The 23,288-nt window shown below is 36.1% G+C and overlaps 1 protein-coding gene across 1 annotated transcript in view; it reads left to right on the forward strand.

Annotated features, from left to right (window-relative positions):
- The first annotated feature begins 16,921 nt into the window (after window positions 1–16,921).
- The window catches only part of LOC148955990 (uncharacterized), a 34,331-nt gene continuing 27,964 nt past the window's right edge, over window positions 16,922–23,288 (forward strand). The window contains exons 1-2 of the mRNA XM_089088824.1: window positions 16,922–17,279; window positions 17,391–17,529. Coding sequence (XP_088944950.1) covers window positions 16,922–17,279; window positions 17,391–17,529 — 497 coding nt within the window. The remainder of the gene's footprint in view (window positions 17,280–17,390; window positions 17,530–23,288) is intronic.

Consider the following 23,288-nt stretch of genomic DNA (forward strand, 5'->3'; position numbering starts at 1 on the left):
AACAGTTCGTGGTAACGAACTGTAAGTAAGGAGCGTCCCGGCTCAATAGTAACCGAAATTTAAAAAAATGGAATTTTGATGACAATAGATATATCAAAAGAATAAAATTTTTCTGCTGATTTCAAATATATAAGTTTCATCAAGTTTAGTCTTACTCATCAAAAGTTACGCGCCTGAGAACATTTGCCTTATTTACGAAAAAAGGAGGAAACACCCCCTAAATGTCATAGAAATTTTGAAATATAAATGTGATTTTCGTTTATGCAAATCACACCATCGGATTCAGCGTATTAGGAAACCCTACTATAGAAGTTTCAAGCTCCTGTCTGCAAAAATGTGGAATTTTGTATTTCTTGTCAGAAGAAAGATCACGGTAGCGTGTTTTTTTTTTTTTTTTTTTTTTTTTTTTTTTTTTTTTCAGGGGTGATCGTATCGATCCTTGAATATCGTAAGAGGGCTAGAATATCGTAAGAGGGCTCATTTGAACAGACATTAAAAGTTCTAGTGCCCTTTTTAAGTGACCAAAAAAATGGAGGGCAACTTGGCTCCCTCCCACGCTCATTTTTTCCCGAAGTCACCAAATTAAAATTTTGAGATAGCCATTTTGTTCAGCATAGTCAACAATCTAATAAATAGGTCTTTGGGGATGACTTAATCCCCCCACAGTTCCCCGGGGAAGGGCTGCAAGTTATGAGCTTTACCCATTGTTTAGAAATAGTATTGGTTATTGGGAAGTATACAGACGTTTTCAGGGAGATTTTTTTCCTGGGAGGGGGCTGGAGGAGGGGGTTACGCGGGAGAATCTTTCTTTGGAGGATGTTTCCTTGGGGTAAGGGACATTTCTATGAAGGGGGCGCAGGATTTCCCGTTCAGAAATTAAATAAAAAAACAAGTTTTTTTTTTAACTGAAAGTAAGGAGCGACATTAAAACTAATATATCGTAAGAGGGCTCATTTGAACGGAAATTAGAAGTTCTAGTGCCCTTTTTAAGTGACCAAAAAAATTGGAGGGCAACTTGGCCCCCTTCCATGCTCATTTTTTCCCCTAAGTGACCCAATTAAAATTTTGAGATAACTATTTTGTTCAGCATAGTCGAAAATCTAATAAATTTGTCCTTGAGGATGACTTAATCCCCCGCAGTTCCCGGGGGAAGGGCTGCAAGTTATGAGCTTTGCCCATTCTTTACATATAGTATTGGTTATTGGGAAGTATACAGATATTTTCAGGAAGGATTTTTTTCTGGTGGGGGGGCTGGAGGAAGGGGTTACGCGGGAGAATCTTTCTGTGGATGATGTTTCCTTGGGGTAAGGGACATTTCTATGAAGGGAGCGCCAGATTTCCCAGCATTATTTAAAAAACGATCAGAATTTAAATTTTAAAAAAACAACGGTTTTTTCAACTGAAAGTAAGAAGCAACATTAAACCTTAAAACGAACAGAAATTATTACGTATATGAGGTGGTTCGCCCCCAAGTCAATACCTCGCTCTTTACGCTAAAGTTTCTTTTTTAGTACTTTCAAAAGAGCTATCTATTCTAATTAACCTGCCTTTGTGATTCAGGGGTTTGGGATTCGAGCAAAATTCAAAGTTTAGCGTAAAGAGCGAGGTATTAACTACAGGGCGAACTCCCTAATATACGTAATAAAAATATACGAATATATAAGTTCGTTACATAAGTTAATTCGTAAGTTACGTCAGATCAAAATTTCGAGAAAGCCATTTAGCCAAAAAAAGAAAATCAATATGCAAATTTCGTTTTAATTATGCATGTACGGTGAGCCAACATTAAAGCTGCATTAATTCAAAAACGTTCAGAAATTAAATAAAAAAAAAAGTTTTGCTTAACTGAAAGTAAGGAGCGATATCAAAACTTAAAACGAACAGAAATTATTCCATATATGAAACGGGCTGTGCCCTCCTCAACGCCTCGCTCTTTACGCTAAAGTTTTTTATTGTTGTAAAAAACAGAGTTTTGAGAAAGATTCTAACTTTAGCGTAAAGAGCGAGGCTTTGAGGAGGGGACAGCCCCTTTCATATACGGAATAATTTCTGTTCGTTTCAAGTTTTAATGTCGCATATTACTTTCAGTTAAAAAAAAACTGTTTTTTTTTATTTAATCTGCTTAAGACTTAGTGTTCGATTGTAATTTAAATTTTGGACAAAAACCTGGACCTACTTAAAATTAAATAAAAAAAACAAGTTTTTTAAATGAAAGTAAGGAGCGACATTAAAACTTAAAACGAACAGAAATTATTCCGTATATGAAAGGGGCTGTCCCCTCCTCAACGCCTCGCTCTTTACGCTAAAGTTTTTATTGTTTTAAAGAATAAAGTTGTGAGACAGAGTCAAACTTTAGTGCCAAAGACGGAGGCGTTGAGGAGGGGACAGCCCCTTTCATATACGGAATACTTTCTGTTCGTTTTAAGTTTTAATGTCGCTCCTTACTTTCAGTTTAAAAAACTTGTTTTTTTTATTTAATTCCTGATCGTTTTTTAGTTAATGCAGCTTTTATTTTGGTTCACCGTCATTGAATAAGTAAACAAAATTTGCCTAAATTTTACTTTTCTTTTGTTAAATGGCTGTCTCTAAATTTGGTTCTGACGTAATTTACAAATTAACTTACATAACGAACTTCTATATTCGTATATTTTTCTTCTGGCAACAAATACAAAGTTGCTGATTTTTGCAGACATGAGCTTGAAAACTATGTAATAGGGTTTTCTGATACGCTGAATCTGACGGTGTGATTTTCATTAAAATTCTTTCACTTGTAGGGGATGTTTCCCCCTCTTTAAAAAATCAGGTAAATTTTCTCAGGTTCGTAGCCTTTGATGAGAGTAATAATCAAGGTTATACTTTTACGAGACATACAGCAATTTCTATGTTATTCTATCGCGCCTCTACACCTTTTCAAAGAGATTCAGAGCTCCCTCACATAATGGAATTTGAGGGTCGATAAAGTGAAATTATGTCACTATTCCAGTTTTTCTAAACCAGTATTGCCTATAACTTAATTTACGTAGACAATGAACGATATTAATTAATGTTTTGAATAATAGGAGTGTGAATGATTCTAATTAGTGATTGGATTGTATGAAGGGGGAGAAAAAAAGATTATGGAATTATGTCACTATTCTAGTTTTTCTAAACCAGTATTGCCTATAACTTAATTTACGTAGAAAATGAACGATATTAATTAATGTTTTGAATAATAGGAGCGTGAGTGATTCTAATTAGTGATTGGATTGTATGAAGGTGGAGAAAAAAAAGGATTATGAAATTATGTCACTATTCTAGTTTTTCTAAACCAGTATTGCCTATAATTCAATTTACGTAGACAATGAACGATATTAATTAATGTTTTGAATAATAGGAGTGTGAATGATTCTAATTAGTGATTGGATTGTATCAGTGGAAGAAAAAAAGGATTAAACTGATTAGCAGTTAAGGTAACCCCGAAGGAGTTGTTAACTCAGGTAATCTGTTATAAATTTGAAACAACATCAGTCTATGAAAAATGCCTAACGACGAATCGGAAATGTTTGATTAACATTTGCAAAAAAAAGAAGGGGTAATGGGATTTGCGAATTGGAGGAGATGGGGTGATTGTGTACTGTATAATACACAAGTGATCTTTTGGAGAGTATTGTCAATTTGAAATAGTTTAGAAATAAAAAAAAATTAACAAGAAATGGCTGAAAAGTGTTTTGAGGGAGATGGGTTGCATGGAGGGTTGCGTTGCACGAGGGTTCAGTTAAAGGGGGTACAGTTACTCGGGGGTTTAGTTAAATTGGGTCGAGTTGCACGAGGGTTCAGTAGCACGAGGGTTCAGTTGCACGAGGGTTCAGTTGTACAGGGTTTCGGTTATAAGGGGGTTCAGTTACATGGAGGGTTCAGTTGCAGGGGGGTTGAGTTAAATGGGGCTTGAGTTCCACGAGAGTCGACTATAAATAAGGCTTTTGCGTCTTTCTGAACTTTCTGTGAGAGGCAGGGGTAAGTATTTAGTTTAAATAATTCTAAGAGGAAATCTAACGTTCCCTTCGTTCCCCCATTTCTGAGGGCAGGGAGGGGAGGGGTCAATTTTGGAGGGAAAACCATTAATACTCAGAATTAAAAATAAATAGAGTCTGCCTCAAAGGTAAGGCTCAGCAGCCCTTCGGTCCTCCCTGTATGTGGGATTGGTGAAGTGAGTAGACAATTTCAGAGGGAAAATCAAAAATAATCAGACTCAACAATAATTGATATCTACATCAATCGGCCGGCTCAGAAGCCCATTGTTTTCCCAGATCTGAGAGCAGGGGAGAGACGTAAATTTTGGAGGGAAAGCCTATGCACGCACGCGTACATAGGCTAACCTAACCTATGGTTTTGGTATTTCTGTGCAATATTTTGGAATTTGGTAACATGTGTGTATGTTTGTATGTGTGTCTGTGTGTGTTTGTGTGTGTGTGTGTGTGTTCCGACTCTTGCATAACAAAACCTTAAAATTTAGTAAATTGTCAAACGATGTCAAAATGTAACCTCTTAGTTTAACTGAGGTATTGAACCTTTCATCCATGCCGAACAAAAAAAACTAGTTGAAGATGTGTTTAAATTCTTCATCAACATAAATCAAAAACATGAAAATTAAAATGTAAATGCGTATTTAAATGAAATAATAGCCTACTTAACAACTTAATGTCGATATACAGTGGAAATTTGTTTTCTTCAGTGTAGTTTGTGAATAATTAAAGATGTTGACTGACAAAAACATTTTGAAACTAAAGAAAACCTTAAAATTTAGTAAATTGTCAAACAATATCAAAGTTTAACCTCTTAGCTTAACTGAGGCATTAGACCTTTCATCTATGCTGAACAGAAAAAAATCTCTCAAACCCCTTAAAGCTCTTTTAAAAGAAATTCTTCAAACAACATAGATTCTCAAGTTAAAAGATTGAATCAAACACTTTTAGGTTATCGAGTGTCCTTACTGAAAAACTACTACATTAAAAAAAATTAAATTGATCAAAAGACCTAAATTATTTTATAAGATACGCAAGCACTCACAAACTACCCTTCTGAAATTTTGCTAACAATATCGATGCTCAAGGTAAAAATTTAAATCAAACACTTTTAGGATATCGAGTGTCCTTACTGAAAAACTACTAAATTAAACAAAATTAAATTGATCATATGACCTAAATTATTTGATCAGATACGCCAGCACTCAAAAACGATCCTTTTGAAATTCTTCTAAGAAATCCGATTTTCAAGATAAAAGTTTGAATCAAACACTTTTATAATATCGAGTGTCCTTACTGAAAAACTACTGCATTAAAAAAAATTAAATTGATCATATGACCTAAATTATTTCATCAGATACGCCAGCACTCACAAACGACCCTTTTGAAATTCTGCTAACAACATCGATGCTCAAGGTAAAAGTTTGAATCAAACCCCTCTTAGGTTATCGAGTGTCCTTACTGAAAAACTACTACATTAAAAAACTCAAATAATAAATCCCAGGAGCCTAACGCCCACGAAAATCTAAAAAACTAGGTCTGAAAACCCAAACAGCTAATTAACTATTCTAATTAATGATTTCAGGCACGTAAAACCAAAAAATAATAAAGTTAACTTCTCAAATAATAAACCCCCAGAGTCAAACACACACGAAAATCTAAAAAACCTAGGTCTGAAAATCCCCAAACAGCCAATTAAATATTCTAATTCATGATTTCAGCCAAGTCAAACTATGAAATACTAAAATTAACTTCTCAAATAATAAATCCCAGGAACCTAACACCCACGAAAATCTAAAAAACTAGGTCTGAAAACTTAAACAGCTAATTAACTATTCTAAGCGCGTACATAGGCTAACCTAACCTATGATTTTGGTATTTCTGTGCAATAATGTGAAATTTGGTAACATGTGTGTATGTTTGTGTGTGTGTCTGTGTGTGTTTGTGTGTGTGTGTTCCAACTCTCGCATAAGAAAATCTTAAAATTTAGTAAATTGTCAAACCATGTCAAAATGTAACCTCTTAGTATAACTGAGGTATTAGACGTTTCGTCCATGCTGAACAAAAAAAATAATTAGTTGAAGTTGTGTTTAAATTCTTCATCTGCATAAAATCAAAAACATGAAAATTAAAAATGTAAGTGCGTATTTCAATGAAATAATAACCTTCTTAACAACTTAATGTCGATAAACAGTGGAAATCGGTTTTCTTCAGTATTGTTTGTGAATAATTAAAGAGGGTGACTGACAAAAAACATTTCGTAGCTAAAGAAAACCTTAAAATTTAGTAAATTGTAAAACAAAATAAAAATGTAACCTCTAAGTTTAACTGAGGTATTGGACCGTTTATCTATGCCGAACAAAAATAAATAACAATTTGAACTTGTGTTTAAATTCTTCATCAATATAAAATCAAAAACATGAAAATTAAAAATGAAATAATAGCCTTCTTAACAATTTAATGCCGATAAACAGTGGAAATTGGTTTTCTTCAGTATTGTTTGTGAATGATTAAAGAGGGTGACTGACAAAAACATTTTGAAACTAAAGAAAACCTTAAAATTTATTAAATTGTCAAACAATATCAAAATGTAACCTCTTAGTTTAAGTGAGGTTTTGGACCTTTCATCTATGCCGAACAGAAAAAAAATCTCTCAAACCCCTTAAAGCTCTTTTAAAAGAAATTCTTCTAACAACATCGATTCTCAAGGTAAAAGTTTGAATCAAACACTTTTAGGTTATCGAGTGTCCTTACTAAAAAACTACTGCATTAAAAAAAAAAGTAAATTGATCATACGACCTAAATTATTTCATCAGATACGCCAGCACTCACAAACAATCCTTTTGAAATTCTGCTAACAATATCGATGCTCAAGGTAAAAGTTTGAATCAAACCCTTTTAGGTTATCGAGTTTCCTTACTGAAAAACTACTACATTAAAAAAAATTAAATTGATCATATAACCTAAATTACAACTTGGACTTGCAAACACCAACCCGGACATGCAAACAAAAAGAATCAGACATGTAAACAGAGAAAGACAGGCACTTTAGACATTCAAACCAACAAAGACAAATTCTTCGACTTGCAAACATCAGCCCAGGCCTTCCCCTTGAGGTAGATCCCGTTTATTTTCGATTCTGAGTCTTTTTAGTTTTCCCTCCAAAATTAAACCCCTCCCACCCCAGCCCACAAAAAAGTGGGACCAAAGGACCTCTGAGCCATCCCCATTGTATAGAGTCCTGTTCATTTTCGATTCTGATTATTTTTGTTTTCTCTACAAACTTTAACCCGTCACTCTCTGTCCCATAATAAATTTAGGACCGGAGGACCTATTAGCCTTGCCCATCGGGTATATCATTTTTCTTTATGATTTCGAGTAGTTTTTGTTTTAAAGAATACCATGGCTCCCCCTGCCCCTCCCCTGCCCAGGTTATCGAGTGGTCCTTACTGAAAAAATACTGCATTAAAAAAAAAATTTAATTGATCATACGACCTAAATTAATTCAGCAGATACACCAGCACTCATAAATGATCCTTTTGAAATTCTGCAAACAATATCGATACTCAAGGTAAAAGTTTAAATAAAACCCTTTTAGGTTATCGAGTGTCCTTAGTAAAAAACTACTACATTAAAAAACACAAATAATAAATCCCAGGAACCTAACACCCACGAAAATCTAAAAAACTAGGTCTGAAAACCCAAACAGCTAATTAAATATTCTAATTCATGATTTCAGGCACGTAAAAGCACTAAATACTAAAGTTAACTTCTCAAATAATAAACCCCAGGAGTCAAACACACACAAAAATCTAAAAAACCTAGGTCTGAAAATCCCCAAACAGCTAATTAAATATTCTAATTCATGATTTCAGACAAGTCAAACTATGAAATACTAAAGTTAACTTCTCAAATAATAAACCGCCGGAATAAAACCCACACTAAAATCTAAAAAAACTAGGTCTGAATACTTGAACGTCTAATCAACCATTCTAGCTCGCGATTTAAGGCACGTAAGATCATTATCCGGTCACGCCCGCTTCTCAATAAACAAGGAACTGGAACGAGACTCCCAAAAAATCCTAATAACTGTAGGTCTGAAAACCCAACTTGGACATGCAAACACCAGCCCGGACATGCAAACAAAAAGAATCAGACATGTAAACAGAGAAAGACAGGCACTTTAGACATTCAAACCAACAAAGACAAATTCTTCAACTTGCAAACATCCGCCCCGGCCGGCCCCGTGAGGTAGGGCCCGTTTATTTTCGATTCTGAGTATTTTTATTTTTTCCCCCAAAATTAAACCCCCCCCCTCCCCTGCCCGCATACATGTGGGGACGCTGGGCATCTGAGCCTTCGCTTTGGTGGGGATTCCCGTTTATTTTCGATTCTGAGTATTTTTGGTTTTCCCTCCAAAATTGACCCTCTCCCTCTCCTGCCCCTCCGAAATGGAGGAACGAAGGACCTCTGAGCTTTGCCCATGAGACAGATCACGTTTATTTTCGATTCTGAGTGTTTTTGGTTTTCCCTCTGAAATTGACTCCCCCTCCCCCTCCCCTGCCCTCAGAAATGGGGGAACGAAGGGCCTCTGAGCCTTCCCTTGATGCAGATCATATTTATTTTCGATTCTGAGTATTTTTGGTTTTCCCTTCAAAATTAACCCACTCCCTCTCCTGCCTCTCAGAAATGGAGGAACGAAGGACCTCTGAGCTTTGCCCATGATACAGATCCCGTTTATTTTCGATTCTGAGTATTTTTGGTTTTCCCTCTGAAATTGACTCCCCCTCCCCCTCCCCTGCCCAGGTTATCGAGTGTCCTTACTGAAAACTACTGCATTAAAAAAAAAATTTAATTGATCATACGACCTAAATTATTTCAGCAAATACACCAGCACTCAAAAATGATCCTTTTGAAGTTCTTCAAACAATATCGATGCTGAAGGTAAAAGTTTGATTAAAACACTTTTAGGTTATCAAGTTTCCTTAGTGAAAAACTACTACATTATAAAACACAAATAATAAAGCCCCGTAACATAATACTCACGAAAATCTAAAAAGCTAGTTCTGAAAACCCCTACAGCTTCATAAATCTTATACTCTATATTTTGGATTACGTAAAACCAAAAATTACTAAAGTTAACTTCTAAAATAGTAAACTCCAGGAGTCAAAAACACACGAAAATCTAAAAATCCTAGGACTGAAAATTCCCAAACAGTTAATTAAATATTCTAATTCATAATTTCAGGCAAGTCAAACCATGAAATACTAAAGTTAACTTCTCAAATAATAAATCCCAGGAACCTAACACCCATGAAAATCTAAAAAACTAGGTCTGAAAACCCAAACAGCTAATTAACTATTCTAATTCATGATTTCAGGCACGTCAAATCACGAAATACTAAAGTTAACTTCTCAAATAATAAACCCCGTGAACCAAACACCCATGAAAATCTAAAAAACGTAGGTCTGAAAACCCAACTTGGACTTGCAAACACCAACCCGGACATGCAAACAAAAAGAATCAGACATGTATACAGAGAAAGACAGGCACTTTAGACATTCGAACCAACAAAGACAAATTCTTCAACTTGCGAAAATCAGCCCAGGCCTTCCTCTTGAGGTAGATCCCGTTTATTTTCAATTCTGATTATTTTTAGTTTCCCCTCCAAAATTAACCCCCCCTCCCCTGCCCTCAGAAATGGGGGGAACGAAGTGCTTCTGAGCCTCCCCCTTGAGGCAGATTCACGTTTATTTTCGATTCCGAGTATTTTTGGTTTTCCCTCCAAAATTGACCCTCTCCCTCTCCTGCCCCTCAGAAATGGAGGAACGAAGGACCTCTGAGCTTTGCCCATGAGACAGATCACGTTTATTTTCGATTCTGAGTATTTTTGGTTTTCCCTCTGAAATTCACTCCCCCTCCCCCCTCCCCTGCCCTCAGAAATGTGGGAACGAAGGGCCTCTGAGCCTTCCCTTGATGCAGATCATATTTATTTTCGATTCTGATTATTGTTGGTTTTTACTACAACACTGCAACCCTTCCTCTACTGCCCGACAGAATTGAACTACAGGCGTTCATATTAGCCTTTAACCGGAATCAGTTCCCGGTTAGGTTCAATACTTATCATTTTTGGTTTTCACTATTCCCTAGACTCCCCCTCCCCCTCCGCTGCCCTGGTTATCGAGTGTTCCTTACTGAAAAACTACTGCATTAAAAAAAAATTAAATTGATCATACGACCTAAATTATTTCATCAGATAAACCAGCACTCACAAACGATCCTTTTGAAATTCTGCTAACAATATCTATGCTCAAGGTAAAAGTTTGAATCAAACCCTTTTAGGTTATCGAGTGTCCTTACTGAAAAACTACTACATTAAAAAACTCAAATAATAAATCCCCGGAACCTAACACCAATAAAAATCTCAAATACTTGTTTTGAAAACCACAACATCTAAATTAAATATTCTAATTAATGTTTTCAAGCACCTAAAACCACAAATTGCTTAAGTTAAGTTCTCTAATAGTAAACCCCATGAGTCAAACACACGAAAATCTAAAAAATATAGGTCTGAGAATCCCTAAACCGCCAATTAAATATTCTAATTCATGATTTCAGGCAAGTCAAACTATGAAATACTAAATTTAACTTCTCAAATAATAAATCCCCGGAACCTAACACCCACGAAAATCTAAAAAACTAGGTCTGAAAAACCAAACAGCTAATTAACTATTCTAATTCATGATTTCAGGCACTTCAAATCACGAAATACTAAAGTTAACTTCTCAAATAATAAACCCCAGGGACCAAACACTCACGAAAACCTAAAAAACGTATGCCTGAAAATCCAACGTGGACTTGCAAACAGCAACCGAGACGTAAAAACAAAAAGAATCAGACATGTAAACAGAGAAAGACAGGCAATTTAGACATTCAAACCAACCAAGAGAAATTTTTTGACTAGCAAACATCAGCCCAGGCCTTCCCCTTGAGGTAGATCCCGTTTATTTTCGATTCTGAGTATTTTTTGTTTTACCCACAAAATTAACCCCTCCCCTCCCCAGCCCTCAGAAATGGGGGAACGAGAAATGGGGGAACGAAGGGCCACTGAGCCTTGCCCTTGAGGCAGATTTCTGTTTATTTTCGATTCTGAGTATTTTTGGTTTTCCCTCCAAAATTGACCCCCTCCCACACCTGCCCCACAGAAATGGGGGAATGACGGACCGCTGAGCATTGCCCCTGATACATATCCCGTTTATTTTAAAGTCTGAGTTTTTGTGGTTTTCCCTCTTACATTTACTCCCCCTCCACCTCCCCTGCCCACAGAAATGGGGGTACGAATGGCCTCTGAGCCTTCCCCTTGAGGCAGATCTCGTTTATATTCGATTCCGAGTATTTTTGGTTTTCCCTCCAAAATTGACGTCTCCCCCCTGCCCTCAGAAATGGGGGAACGAAGGGTCTCTGAGCCTTCCCCTTGAGGCAGATCTCATTTATTTTCGATTCTGAGTATTTTTGGTTTTCCCTCTCCTGCCCCTCAGAAATGGAGGAACGAAGGGTCTTTGAGCCTTCCCCTTGAGGCAGATCCCGTTTATTTTAGATTCTGAGTATTTTTGGTTCTCCCTCCAAAATTGACCCAAAATTGTCCTCTTAGAATTATTTAAACTAAATACTTACCCCCGCCTCTCACAGAAAGTTCAGAAAGACGCAAAAGCCTTATTTATAGTCGATTCTCGTGGAACTCAAGCCCCATTTAACTCAACCCCCGTGCAACTGAACCCTCCATGTAACTGAACCCCTGTATAACCGAACCCCCGTGCAACTGAACCCTCGTGCTACTGAACCCTCGTGCTCCTGAACCATCGTGCAACTCGACCCAATTTAACTAAACCCCCATGTAACTGTACCCCCTTTAACTGAACCCTCGTGCAACTCAACCCTCCATGCAACCCATCTCCCTCAAAACACTTTTAAGCCATTTCTTGTTAAATTTTTTTTTTATTTCTAAACTATTTTAAATTGACAATACTCTCCAAAACATCACTTGTGTATTATACAATACACAATCACCCCATCTCCTCCAATTCGCAAATCCCATTACCCCTTTTTTTGCAAATGTTAATCAAACCTTTCCGATTCGTCCTTAGGCATTTTTCATAGACTGATGTTGTTTCAAATTTATAACAAATTACCTGAGTTAACAACTCCTTCGGGGTTACCTTAACTACTAATCAGTTTAATCCTCTTTTTCTCCACTGATACAATCCAATCACTAATTAGAATCATTCACACTCCTATTATTCAAAACATTAATTAATATCGTTCATTGTCTACGTAAATTAAGTTATAGGCAATACTGGTTTAGAAAAACTAGAATAGTGACATTATTTCATAATCCTTTTTTTTCTCCACCTTCATACAATCCAGTCACTAATTAGAATCATTCACACTCCTATTATTCAAAACATTAATTAATATCGTTCATTGTCTACGTAAATTAAGTTATAGGCAATACTGGTTTAGAAAAACTAGAATAGTGACATAATTTCATAATCCTTTTTTTCTCCACCTTCATACAATCCAATCACTAATTAGAATCATTCACACTCCTATTATTCAAAACATTAATTAATATCGTTCATTGTCTACGTAAATTAAGTTATAGGCAATACCGGTTTAGAAAAACTAGAATAGTGACATAATTTCATAATCCTTTTTTTTGTCCACCTTCATACAATCCAATCACTAATTAGAATCATTCACACTCCTATTATTCAAAACATTAATTAATATCGTTCATTGTCTACGTAAATTAAGTTATAGGCAATACTGGTTTAGAAAAACTAGAATGGTGACTTAATTTCACTTTATCAACCCTCAAATTCCATTATGTGAGGGAGCTCTGAATCTCTTTGAAAAGGTGTAGAGGCGCGATAGAATAACATAGAAATTGCTATATGTCTCGTAGAAGTATAACCTTGATTATTACTGATGAGTAATACTAAACTTAATAAAATTTATATATTTAGAATCAGCATTATAAGCCCATTCTTTTGATACATTTATTGACATCAAAATTCTGTTTTTAAAAGTTCGATTACTATTGAGTCGTATCGCTTGTTTTTTTTTTATTGTTTTTTTTATTACGTATATGTTATTACGTATATGAGGGGGTTCTCCCCTTAGTCAATACCACGCTCTTTACGTTAAAAGTTAAAAATTCTTCTAATTCACAAACCCCTGAATCACAAAGGCCGTTTAATTAGAATAGATAGCTCTTTTTAAATCACTAAAAAAAATTGTAGCGTAAAGAGCAAGTTATTGACTTGGGGGAGACCCCCCTCATATACGTAATAATTTCTGTTCGTTTTAAGTTCTAATGTTGCTTCTTACTTTCAGTTGAAAGAACTTGTTTTTTTTTAAATTTAATTTCTGATCGTTTTTTAAATAATGCTTGGAACTCCGGCGCCCCCTTCATAGAAATGTCCCTTACCCCAAAGAAACATCCTCCACGGAAATATTCTCCCGAGTAACCTCCTCCTCCAGCCCCGTCCACCACCAGAAAAAAATCCTTCCTGAAAATGTCTGTATACTTCCCGATAACCAATATAATATGTAAGCAATGGGCAAAGTTCATAACTTGCAGCCCTTCTCATGGGAACAGTGGGGGATTAAGTCATCGTAAAAGACATATTTATCAGATTTTTGACTATGCTGAACAAAATGGTTGTCTCAAAATTTTGATTGGGTGACTTTGAGAAAAAAAATTAGCGTGGGAGGGGGCCTAGTTGCCCTCCATTTTTTTGGTCACTTAAAAAGGGCACTAGTACTTTTAATTTCCTTTCCAATGAGCCCTCCTACGATATGCTAGGACCACTGGGTCAATACTATTACCCCTGGGGAAAAGAAAAAAAACAAATAAACACGCATCCGTGATCTTTCTTCTGGCAAAAAATGGAAAATTCCACATTTTTGTAGATAGGAGCTTGAAACCTCTACAGTAGGGTCCTCTGATACGCTGAATATGATGGTGTGATTTTCATTAAGGTTCTATACCTTTTAGGGGGTCTTTCCCTCTTTTTTTGAAAATCAGCCAAATTTTCTCAGGCGCGTAACTTTTGACTGGTAAGATTAAACTTGATGAAACTTATATATTTGAAATCGGAATTAAAATTTGATTCTTTTGATGTATCTATTTGTATCAAAATTCCGTTTTTCAGAGTTTCGGTTACTATTGAGCCGGGTCGCTCCTTACTTACAGTTCGTTACCACGAACTGTTTGATATTTGCGGTGAATGGTATTTTTGTTCATTAATTTCTTATTAATATTTCTGCAACAGAATTTTAGTTGACCAAAGAGGGGTATTATTGTTCACATGAATGGAAATTATGTGAGACTTTTAATCTTCTACGTGGCTGGAGCCATCACAGCCTCTACAATAGGATTATTTGGTCGATAAACACATCACATACACATGCCTAAATACATTCAAATATTTCATATAAATAGAAAAACAAAATATTACCGATTAAAATTGTCGAAAAAACAAAATCCTAGTAGCCTTTACCACCTCCCAAAGAAATTTCCTGCCGGGGTTCATGATGGCCTACCTCGCCTTTTCCACCTCTATGTTGGTAGACAAGGGAATGTCTACCAACTGTAGTATTTTATGCTACATAGAGAAATATTTTAATTGATTCCTACTCCCCCCTACCTCTTTGTACATTTATCTGAAGGCTCATGGAGAATAAACAGTTTGGGCATTAAAATGTGCCCAAAGTTTTTTTCATCCAGTCCGTGAAAAAAAAATATAAAATTGTCACACTTTCTCACTTAGATTTTATTTCATTCATGTTTCAGAAATCACTGTAAAATATTAGCCAAAAGAATAAAATATTATAGAAGTAAAATATTTATTCATGTTTGCATAAAAGTTCATTGCCGATATGAACGGAATTGTTTCCTAGTTTCGTTCTAACCACCCTCTTAGTACAGAAAAAAAGTTTCCTATTCCCAAAAGCAATTTCTCTGATAACAGTCTTTCCCGGTGACAATTAATTGCAGTTTCCTAAAATGGTTGTGGATTTACTTGATTGTTGCATCTCGGCTGCTGCTGACTCTCTTGTATAAGAAAAATTGTCCTTGTCAAACAAAAACGAAGAAAAAAATGGCTACCTAAGATACACGTTCTTGAAAGTTAACTCTAAAAAATATACTGGGTGTGTTTCTAAAGAAGTTAAGGTTTAACACATACTGTATTTCTTCGTAATAATTTTCTTTTGTAATAACCTTGATATTTAGGGAGTGGGGGGGGGAGGCAGTTAAAGATGAAAGCCGTATATTTACTTAGTTAAAACATAATTAAATCAGGACTTGAATGAATTAAGTTATAATACAATTACCACTGTAATAAAGAGAGTGAACATTTAATTTCAATCGCAGGTTTTCCCTTTTTTTATTTAGAAAAAGAGTTAAAACTAGCACAAGTAACTTTATTCAGGCCTAATATGATTCTCGTACCTGCGGGATAGGATTAAATTGCATTTTATTCCTGCCGTTACCTTCTAGGTATTTGACCTTGCAAGAGTATTCCTCCCTTCATCTAACTAAACGGTGCCATAATTTGTCATTACAAATGTCTTGGAGTGATTTCCTTTTTGTCCAATCTTTTTTTTACTTAACCCTACACAGGCAATTTTTGTAAAAAAAACAAATCTGCACTTTTCGAGCTTGGACTGCCATCTTGCTGTAAAAAAATACTGCTTTTATCAACATCTTTCGTTGGGGCTGAAAGTTGGCAGTCTATTGATACCTTTGGGGAGCTGCTGTGTGACATGTGGCCTAAACAGTGAGTCACCGAACCAAGGGATAAGAAAAAAGAATAAAAAGGTAGGCAGTTTCTAAGCTAGAAACTGGAAACAAAACGAAAAAGTGGAAGATTCCTTGTATGTCATATGCGTATAAAATATATACCGTTTAGAATTACTGTAGTTGAAACTCACGAAATAAGCAAGAATTTGGATCAGTAGCAAGATAAACTTCCTCCTGTTGTAAAAATACAACATCGGACGTTCGTGGCTCAAAATTATGAAACAAACAACTAAATAAGAAAATAAAAGGGTGAAGAAAACAATATAATTTTACATCAGCTATTATGTAGGAGGAGTCCCTCCTACATAGTAGCTCAAAGCACCCCTCAGGATTGGTGGATCATTGAGTAGACAGGGTGTTTCATATGTCTAATTTTTGTTTTCTTTCTAGATGGCGGAATCTTACGACAGACTAAGAAAACGAGCTCAAAATCGCCGAATTGACGCAGAAGAGGCGGCCAAGTATATTTTTGACATTCGAGAAGACATGTTGTCTGATTTGTCCGACGATGATGATGACGATGATCCAGACTTCCTGTCTCCAGAAGATCTTATCGATGATCCTGATGCAGATTTGTTGCCTCTACTGGACAATCTCCACTTCTTCTTGGAACATGATGACGTGGAGGCTAACACTGAACCCAGTGACGATGACTCGGGAGAAACTCCACCCTCCAGTCAGCAACAGCAACCGGTAACAACAAGTACTGGAAAATCAAAGAATAAATCGAAAGTCCAAGAAAAATTCGACTGGAGAAAAGCAGAGATAGAAAAAGTGGATCTGTCTTGGAAAGGAGATCCTCGCCAAGTTGCGGGCATCTTGGAGACTCCACTAAAATACTTCCAAAAATTCTTTGACGATGAACTTCTTGAGCTGATAGTTGAACAAAGTAACGTCTTTGCACTTCAAACTGAGGGATGCAACCTCTGCCTCACTGCCGAAGAGCTAAAAGTTTTCATGAGCATTATTCTATTATTGGGAGTGATAAAAGTTCCCTATTATCGAATGCACTGGAAAGCAGCCACCAGATACCCTCAAATTGCCGACAAGATGGGCCGACAAAGGTTTGACAAGATCAAACGTTTTCTCCATTTCAACGACAACAATAAAGCTAAGAAACCTGGAGAACAAGGATTTGACAAGCTATACAAGATTCGACCCGTCCTGAGTCATATCTGTTACAAGTTTCTTGAAGTCAGCCCCGAAGAACACCATTCAATTGACGAGCAAATGATTCCTTTCAAGGGGCAAAGCAACTTGAGACAATATCTACCAAAACAGCCGACGAAGTGGGGAATAAAAGTGTTCACAAGAGCTGGTGTTTCAGGTTTTGTATATGATTTTGAGGTTTACCAAGGGAAGGGCACTCTTGTTGAAGATGACATAGAGCCAGATCTTGGAGTCGGAGGCAACATAGTTTTACGTCTGATGAGTACCTTGCCAGAGAAAATGAACTACAAGATTTACTTTGACAACTGGTTTTCGAGCTTGAAAGTAATGAGTTTGCTCAAAATTAAAGGATTCCCTTGTATTGGTACGTTGAACAAAGCACGACTGAAGAGCTGCCCGCTCCTCACAGATGGTGAAATGAAGAAACGAGAGAGAGGAACGTCAGATTACAGGACTGACATTCATTCTGGCGTTATTGTAGTGAAATGGTTAGATAACAACACGGTTTGCTTGGATTCAACGTATGCAGGAATAACGCCACAGGATACGTGCAGACGCTGGAATGTTAAGGATAAATCCAGGGTTGAAGTTTCAAGGCCAGCCATTGCTTATGAGTACAACCTTCATATGGGTGGCGTAGATTTAGCAGACATGCTGGCGGAGATGTGCCGAACTAATCTTCGGACACGAAAATGGTATATGAGAATCTTCTGGTGGCTTATTGACACAGCAGTCTGCAATAGCTGGCTTCTTTTCAGGTCAGACGTCAAAGCACTGACTTCAAGGACAGACGAATCGATGATCTTGAGAGCCTTCAGGTCTGAAGTTGCTGCAGGGTTGTATGCCTCGGCGCGTGTGATACCCCAACGTAAACGTGGTAGACCATCGGCAGATGTTGAATATAGTCCCAGCCCTAGCCCCATTCGAAGTCACAATCCAATCTGACCGGCTATATCTGTTCAAGCCGAAGGACTTGATCACTGGCCAAAAAAGAATGAGAAGCAGAGCCGCTGCAAAAGTGCAAATCAGGATATACAACTTTTGAATGCGAAAAATGTGACCTTCCACTGTGCCTTACTGACAAAAACAATTGTTTTAAAGCCTTCCACACCAAGTGAAAATGCCCCATTTTTATATACTCGAGAGGCTAATGTCGTATTTTTACAACATGGTCTAAAATTGGCAATTTTAAATAAATCATGCAAAAATAAAATTTTTCGTCAATAGTCTGACCTAGAGATTACATGGGAAGCGTTGTAGATTTTTCCTGGTATTCGTTCATATAGTGGCCTGTCAAGGGTTAATTCCGTGCACAACTCAGCTGTGGTAATTGAAAGTGCAACATATGCCATTTAGGTCGAAAATGAGTTATGTATTTGTCATGGGTGGACTAAGCACGTGGAATCGAATGGTGCAGTCAGAATTTCCCTATCTTGTACCATTACTAAGATAAACAGAGTTATAAGCCTCTAAGAGGCGTATGTCTTTTTATCAGTTCTAGTTGCAATTTAGAATAACAGAAGAAGATTATCTTGTGGAGCGATAACATGGTGATCAAGCATGTGTCGCCTTTTTTTTTATCAAGGAAAAAGGAGATATTTACAATTAAATTAAATAATTTTGAATTCGCTCAGAGTACTTGAATTTAATTTTTACCACTAAAAAGAACATAAAAAGCTGGTTTAGAATATGTTCCTTTTATCCTCGTTAGCCTCATCCTTCAGAGCGACTACAGCCGACAAACTTTTTTCCGTTTTTGGCTCTCCTGAAAAGTCACAAAAATGGCATATGTCACATTTTTAATGTCACAGCCGAACTGTTTGCTAGACGACACTAAGAGACATAGTCATCTAATAAAATTAAATCTTGAGCCTGACAAACCGGCACCTATGCTACCAATGTTTTAATTTAAACTTCGGAAAATTATAAGGACCTACTAGGAAGTAGAGGTAATGTAACATGCTTTTATTTCTTTAGAACCTTTTTCATTTTCTTCTACTTTTTGAATTGAAAATCAAGTATTTTGCAGTAGGCATCAAGACATGACTAATTGTAGGAAAAAAAGCCAAGACATATAGTCCGAGTAATTGAGAGGCAAAAATGTTTAAAGGACACCCTAGACGGTCAATCATTTTTATGCACACATTTTGTCTCACAAAGGTTAACTGCAACAATATTAACACTCCTCTTGATAAAATGTCTCAAGGGTTTTCTTGACTTCTTTCGTAATCTATTGGCATGGATCCGTGAAATAACCAGGTTAGATGTTCCAATATACAAATTTGACTTTATTATGCTCCATGGTTGTCAAATATCTCATTTCATAATTCTTCGGGCTTGAAGAGAAACTCTTACCCTTTGTTTATGACCCATAAAAAGTTGAATCATTTCTTTTCTAAACCGTCATTTGTATGATATAAGAACGCAATCTGTTTCACTATTGAATTTAATAGCCGGCAATACATGTGTGAATAATCAAAGAAACTCTGCAAGGACATTGGATATAGAAATAGGACCTAAGAAGACGATGAATGTGTTGTTCATCCAAAGGTTTTTCTCAGTATATTTTTTTTTCTTTTTTTTTTTCAAGGATGCAGCTAGGATTCCATTTGATGGAAACCATCAAAGAAAACATTTTATAAAGTGAACACAAATCACGAGTTTTTAAAAAAGTATTTAATTATGTTAAACTAAAGCTACGCTAACATGGGTCTTTGTTTTGTGTCTCTTTGACACCCAAATCCTGTACAATTGCCTTGGTAGTAATTGTACAATTGCTACCTACAGAGACCAGATTAATGTCTCGATAATTACGACACTCACTCTTATCCCCTTTCTTATACAGTGCTTTAATTAAGGTTTTCCTAAAACCTTTAGGTACTTCCCCTTTTTCAAAATTAATGAAAGATCTTAAGCCGAACCGGCCAGCCATTAAAAAAAACCAACAAAGAGAAAAATCTCTAAAAAAAACAAACAAACGAGACTGTGGCCAGTGGAGAGAAAAAAGGAAAACAACAGAAACAAAACAACGCGGATATTTCGCCTGTCTACAAACAAGGCGTTTTACGGGTTTTACGTAAATTTGGTATTGATACATGTTTCCAATCGCTGAGGCCAATGAGTAGTTTTTTTAGTTCTGGTAAGGATTTAACTCGGGGAAATTTAGTAAGTGGGGTGTATAAAATTCCGTGTTCTTGTGGTAAGTTTTATATTGGTAGGACTCACCAACAATTTGTTGAAAGGTTTATTGAACACCGTAATTCAATAGAAAAAACCCTACAATTAAGCAAGCCTCCAGAAACTTTCGTTTCAGCTTTAGCAGAGCATATTTGGCTTCAACCAGACCATTTTGTAAAATTTGATGAAGCCTTGGCTATTTCTAATGATAAGGGGTACACCCAATGGGCCAGGGAAGCCATAGAAATTAAAAAACATATGTTTGCTAACCTTTCCATAAATAGGGACACGGGTAATTTAAATATTGACCCAATTTATGATAACCTTCTAAAGAGTAAATCAATTGTCAATAAGGGAGTAAAGATTTTAAATAATCACCAGGGGACTATTTTACCTGTTAGACCAAAACGATTTGCTTCAGTAATAGCTAACAAAAGGATTATTTCGCAACTGAATAATTAAAGTAATTTACAGTTTTTTTATTTTTCCTCAGTTACTCTGGTGTCCTAACTGAAGTAACTCTATATTAGCATCTTTTCACTACGTGGATTAGTTTGCGCCGATTGTACATTTTTGTTGTTTTTTTTTTGGTTGGGGTTGTATTTGGGTTTTGGTTTCTCTGGTTGTTTTTTTTTTTTTGTGTCTTTAGTGCTGAAAACGCCGTGTTTGTATACAGGCGAAATATCCGCGTTGTTTTGTTTCTGTTGTTTTCCTTTTCTCTCCACTGGCCACAGTCTCGTTTGTTTGTTTTTTTTAGAGATTTTTCTCTTTGTTGGTTTTTTGTTCAAAAATAATATTCATAATCTTCCGTAACTTATTTCTAACCTCAGAGCCACCTTATTTAAGAAACTCATTTATCACACTATCAGCACCTGGAGCCTTAATATTTTTCAATCCTTTTAGTACTGTCGCTAATTCTTCCTCACGAAAACAAATCTTCCTTCACATCCAATTTATCACAAACTATTTGTTCCAAATATCCCTAAAATCCAAATACCCCTAAAATCCAAATATCTCTAAAATCCAAGTATCCCTAGAAACCCAAATATCCAATTGCGATCAAATATCCCTTTCAGAAAATTAACCATATTCTAGTAAGCAGAATGAGTAAAAATGACAAAAAAGTAAAAAAGAAAGTTAAATCGCCGTTTTAATCGTCAGTGCTCGTACCACTTATTATTAGAGAAGGAAGAAGCTCAATTTTATGTCACGGTTTCAGTCTTAACACTATCTCCATCCAAAATTTGATATATTTTTTAAATTGTAGTTTATTATTTTCATTTTAAGTCCATAAACTGAGACAGAACACAATTTACATTTCATACGATAATTTGAAAATAAAATGAACTCTAGCTATCTAAATTGATAGTTTTTTTCCCCGATTAACTTAATTTAACTAAGAAAGTATTTCAAATTACTATTTCTCATTCGCATTCGAAAGTGATGAGTACATAGAAACATTGCGTCCGTTAAAATTATTGAATAATTCATCCGCTAATTTAAGCTATGTTGCCAAATTGGTCTGTTTTACGGCAAACTGACGTACTTTGATGCCAACTGACGTGCAATTTTTGCAACTGGCCCGTTAATTGAAGGCTCGTTGCTTTGGCATTTTCATTTTTATCTTGCTTCTTTTTTAACCTGATCTACTCTTTTGGGAATACATCCAATTTATTTATCAAGCAATTTGTTCATTATTTGTGTCTGATATGTATTTAACGCTCCGTCGTAACAACAGTAAGGAGCAACTCGGGGAAATATTAACCGAAACTCTTCGAAAGTGAGTTTTAATAACAATCCATATAACAAAGAATCGGTCTTTTATGCTGGTTCCGAATATATAAAATTTACTAAGTTTCACCCATCAAAAACTACGAGCCTCAGAAAATCTGCCTGAGTTTTTGAAATGGGGAAAAACAACCCTGAAAGGGCAAATGATTTCTTATAAGACTTGCTCAATCGATTTGAGCATGACAACTTATTATAACGATTTGTAACTCCTTTCTACGAAATTGTGGAACTCGAACAAAGTGTCAATCGAACAAAAATTTAAAAATCTTGTGTCATTTTTAAGTAGTCAAAAAGATTTGACACCACAACAAGTTGATGCTTTCTGCCACTTTGTGGCACGAAACTTTAACTTCACCTTAACAGGACTAAGTTACAATCAATTGAAAACTCATAGATGGCCAATCGACTTAAGGAAAACTACATATTCAGCTTCCCAGCTTCAGTGGCAGTAATGCCACGCGTGGTATATTCAGTCCTAAAAAGTAACATAGTTCGTACAAGGTGAATGTTAATTTAGACATTTATTTTAAAGTTATCCCCGGAATGAAATGATTCATTTAATGTTTAATTGAATTGTGTGCAGTTACCTATAAATGCTCATCAGGTATTATTGAGGAGGGTCGACGGGTCACTGTATAAATTGAAGGGGGGGGTGTCCTCATACCTCGAAAAGTGTATTTTATGTCATAATTGTCCAACTTTGAATAAGCCTTCAGACAAGTATAGAAGGGGATATGGAGGAGGGAGAAATAGATATTTAATAATCTGTAATTTCCCAAATTCAGAATAAATTAAAATATAGGTTCTGAAGGGTGATAACGTCCTTCCTACGGTAGAAAAATATGTTTTGTAATATGCAAAAGTTTTCTCCCATGCTTAAGGCACAAAAGGTGAGAGGGCGGTAATTCATGATCGCAGGCAGGGAACCTACCCCGCAGATTAAGGCAAGTGACACCAGGAACTTAGTTTTAATTTTTTTTCAGTGCCATTTTTAAAGAGACCGCATTCACCGAAATAACCAAATATAAATAATGATTCTTGGGACCAACAGCTGAACTAACGCGTCAAAATGATAATGAAGAGCAAAGACACACGCAGTTAGAAGACATACGACACCGAGCAAGCGAGGGAGTCAAAAGTGAAAATGATGAGCAGCGATTCAATGATAATCAACCTCGACAGCGAGAATCAAAATGTCTCAAAATTGAAAATGATAGCGATGATGATTGAGTTTGGGATTTTGTCATGGATGAGGTCATCAATGCCTTCAAGCAAAGGT

Source organism: Artemia sp. Qi Xiang Cuo, chromosome 1 (assembly GCF_049724085.1).
Source record: "Artemia sp. Qi Xiang Cuo chromosome 1, ASM4972408v1, whole genome shotgun sequence".
In the NCBI taxonomy this organism is placed as follows: Eukaryota; Metazoa; Arthropoda; class Branchiopoda; order Anostraca; family Artemiidae; genus Artemia; species Artemia sp. Qi Xiang Cuo.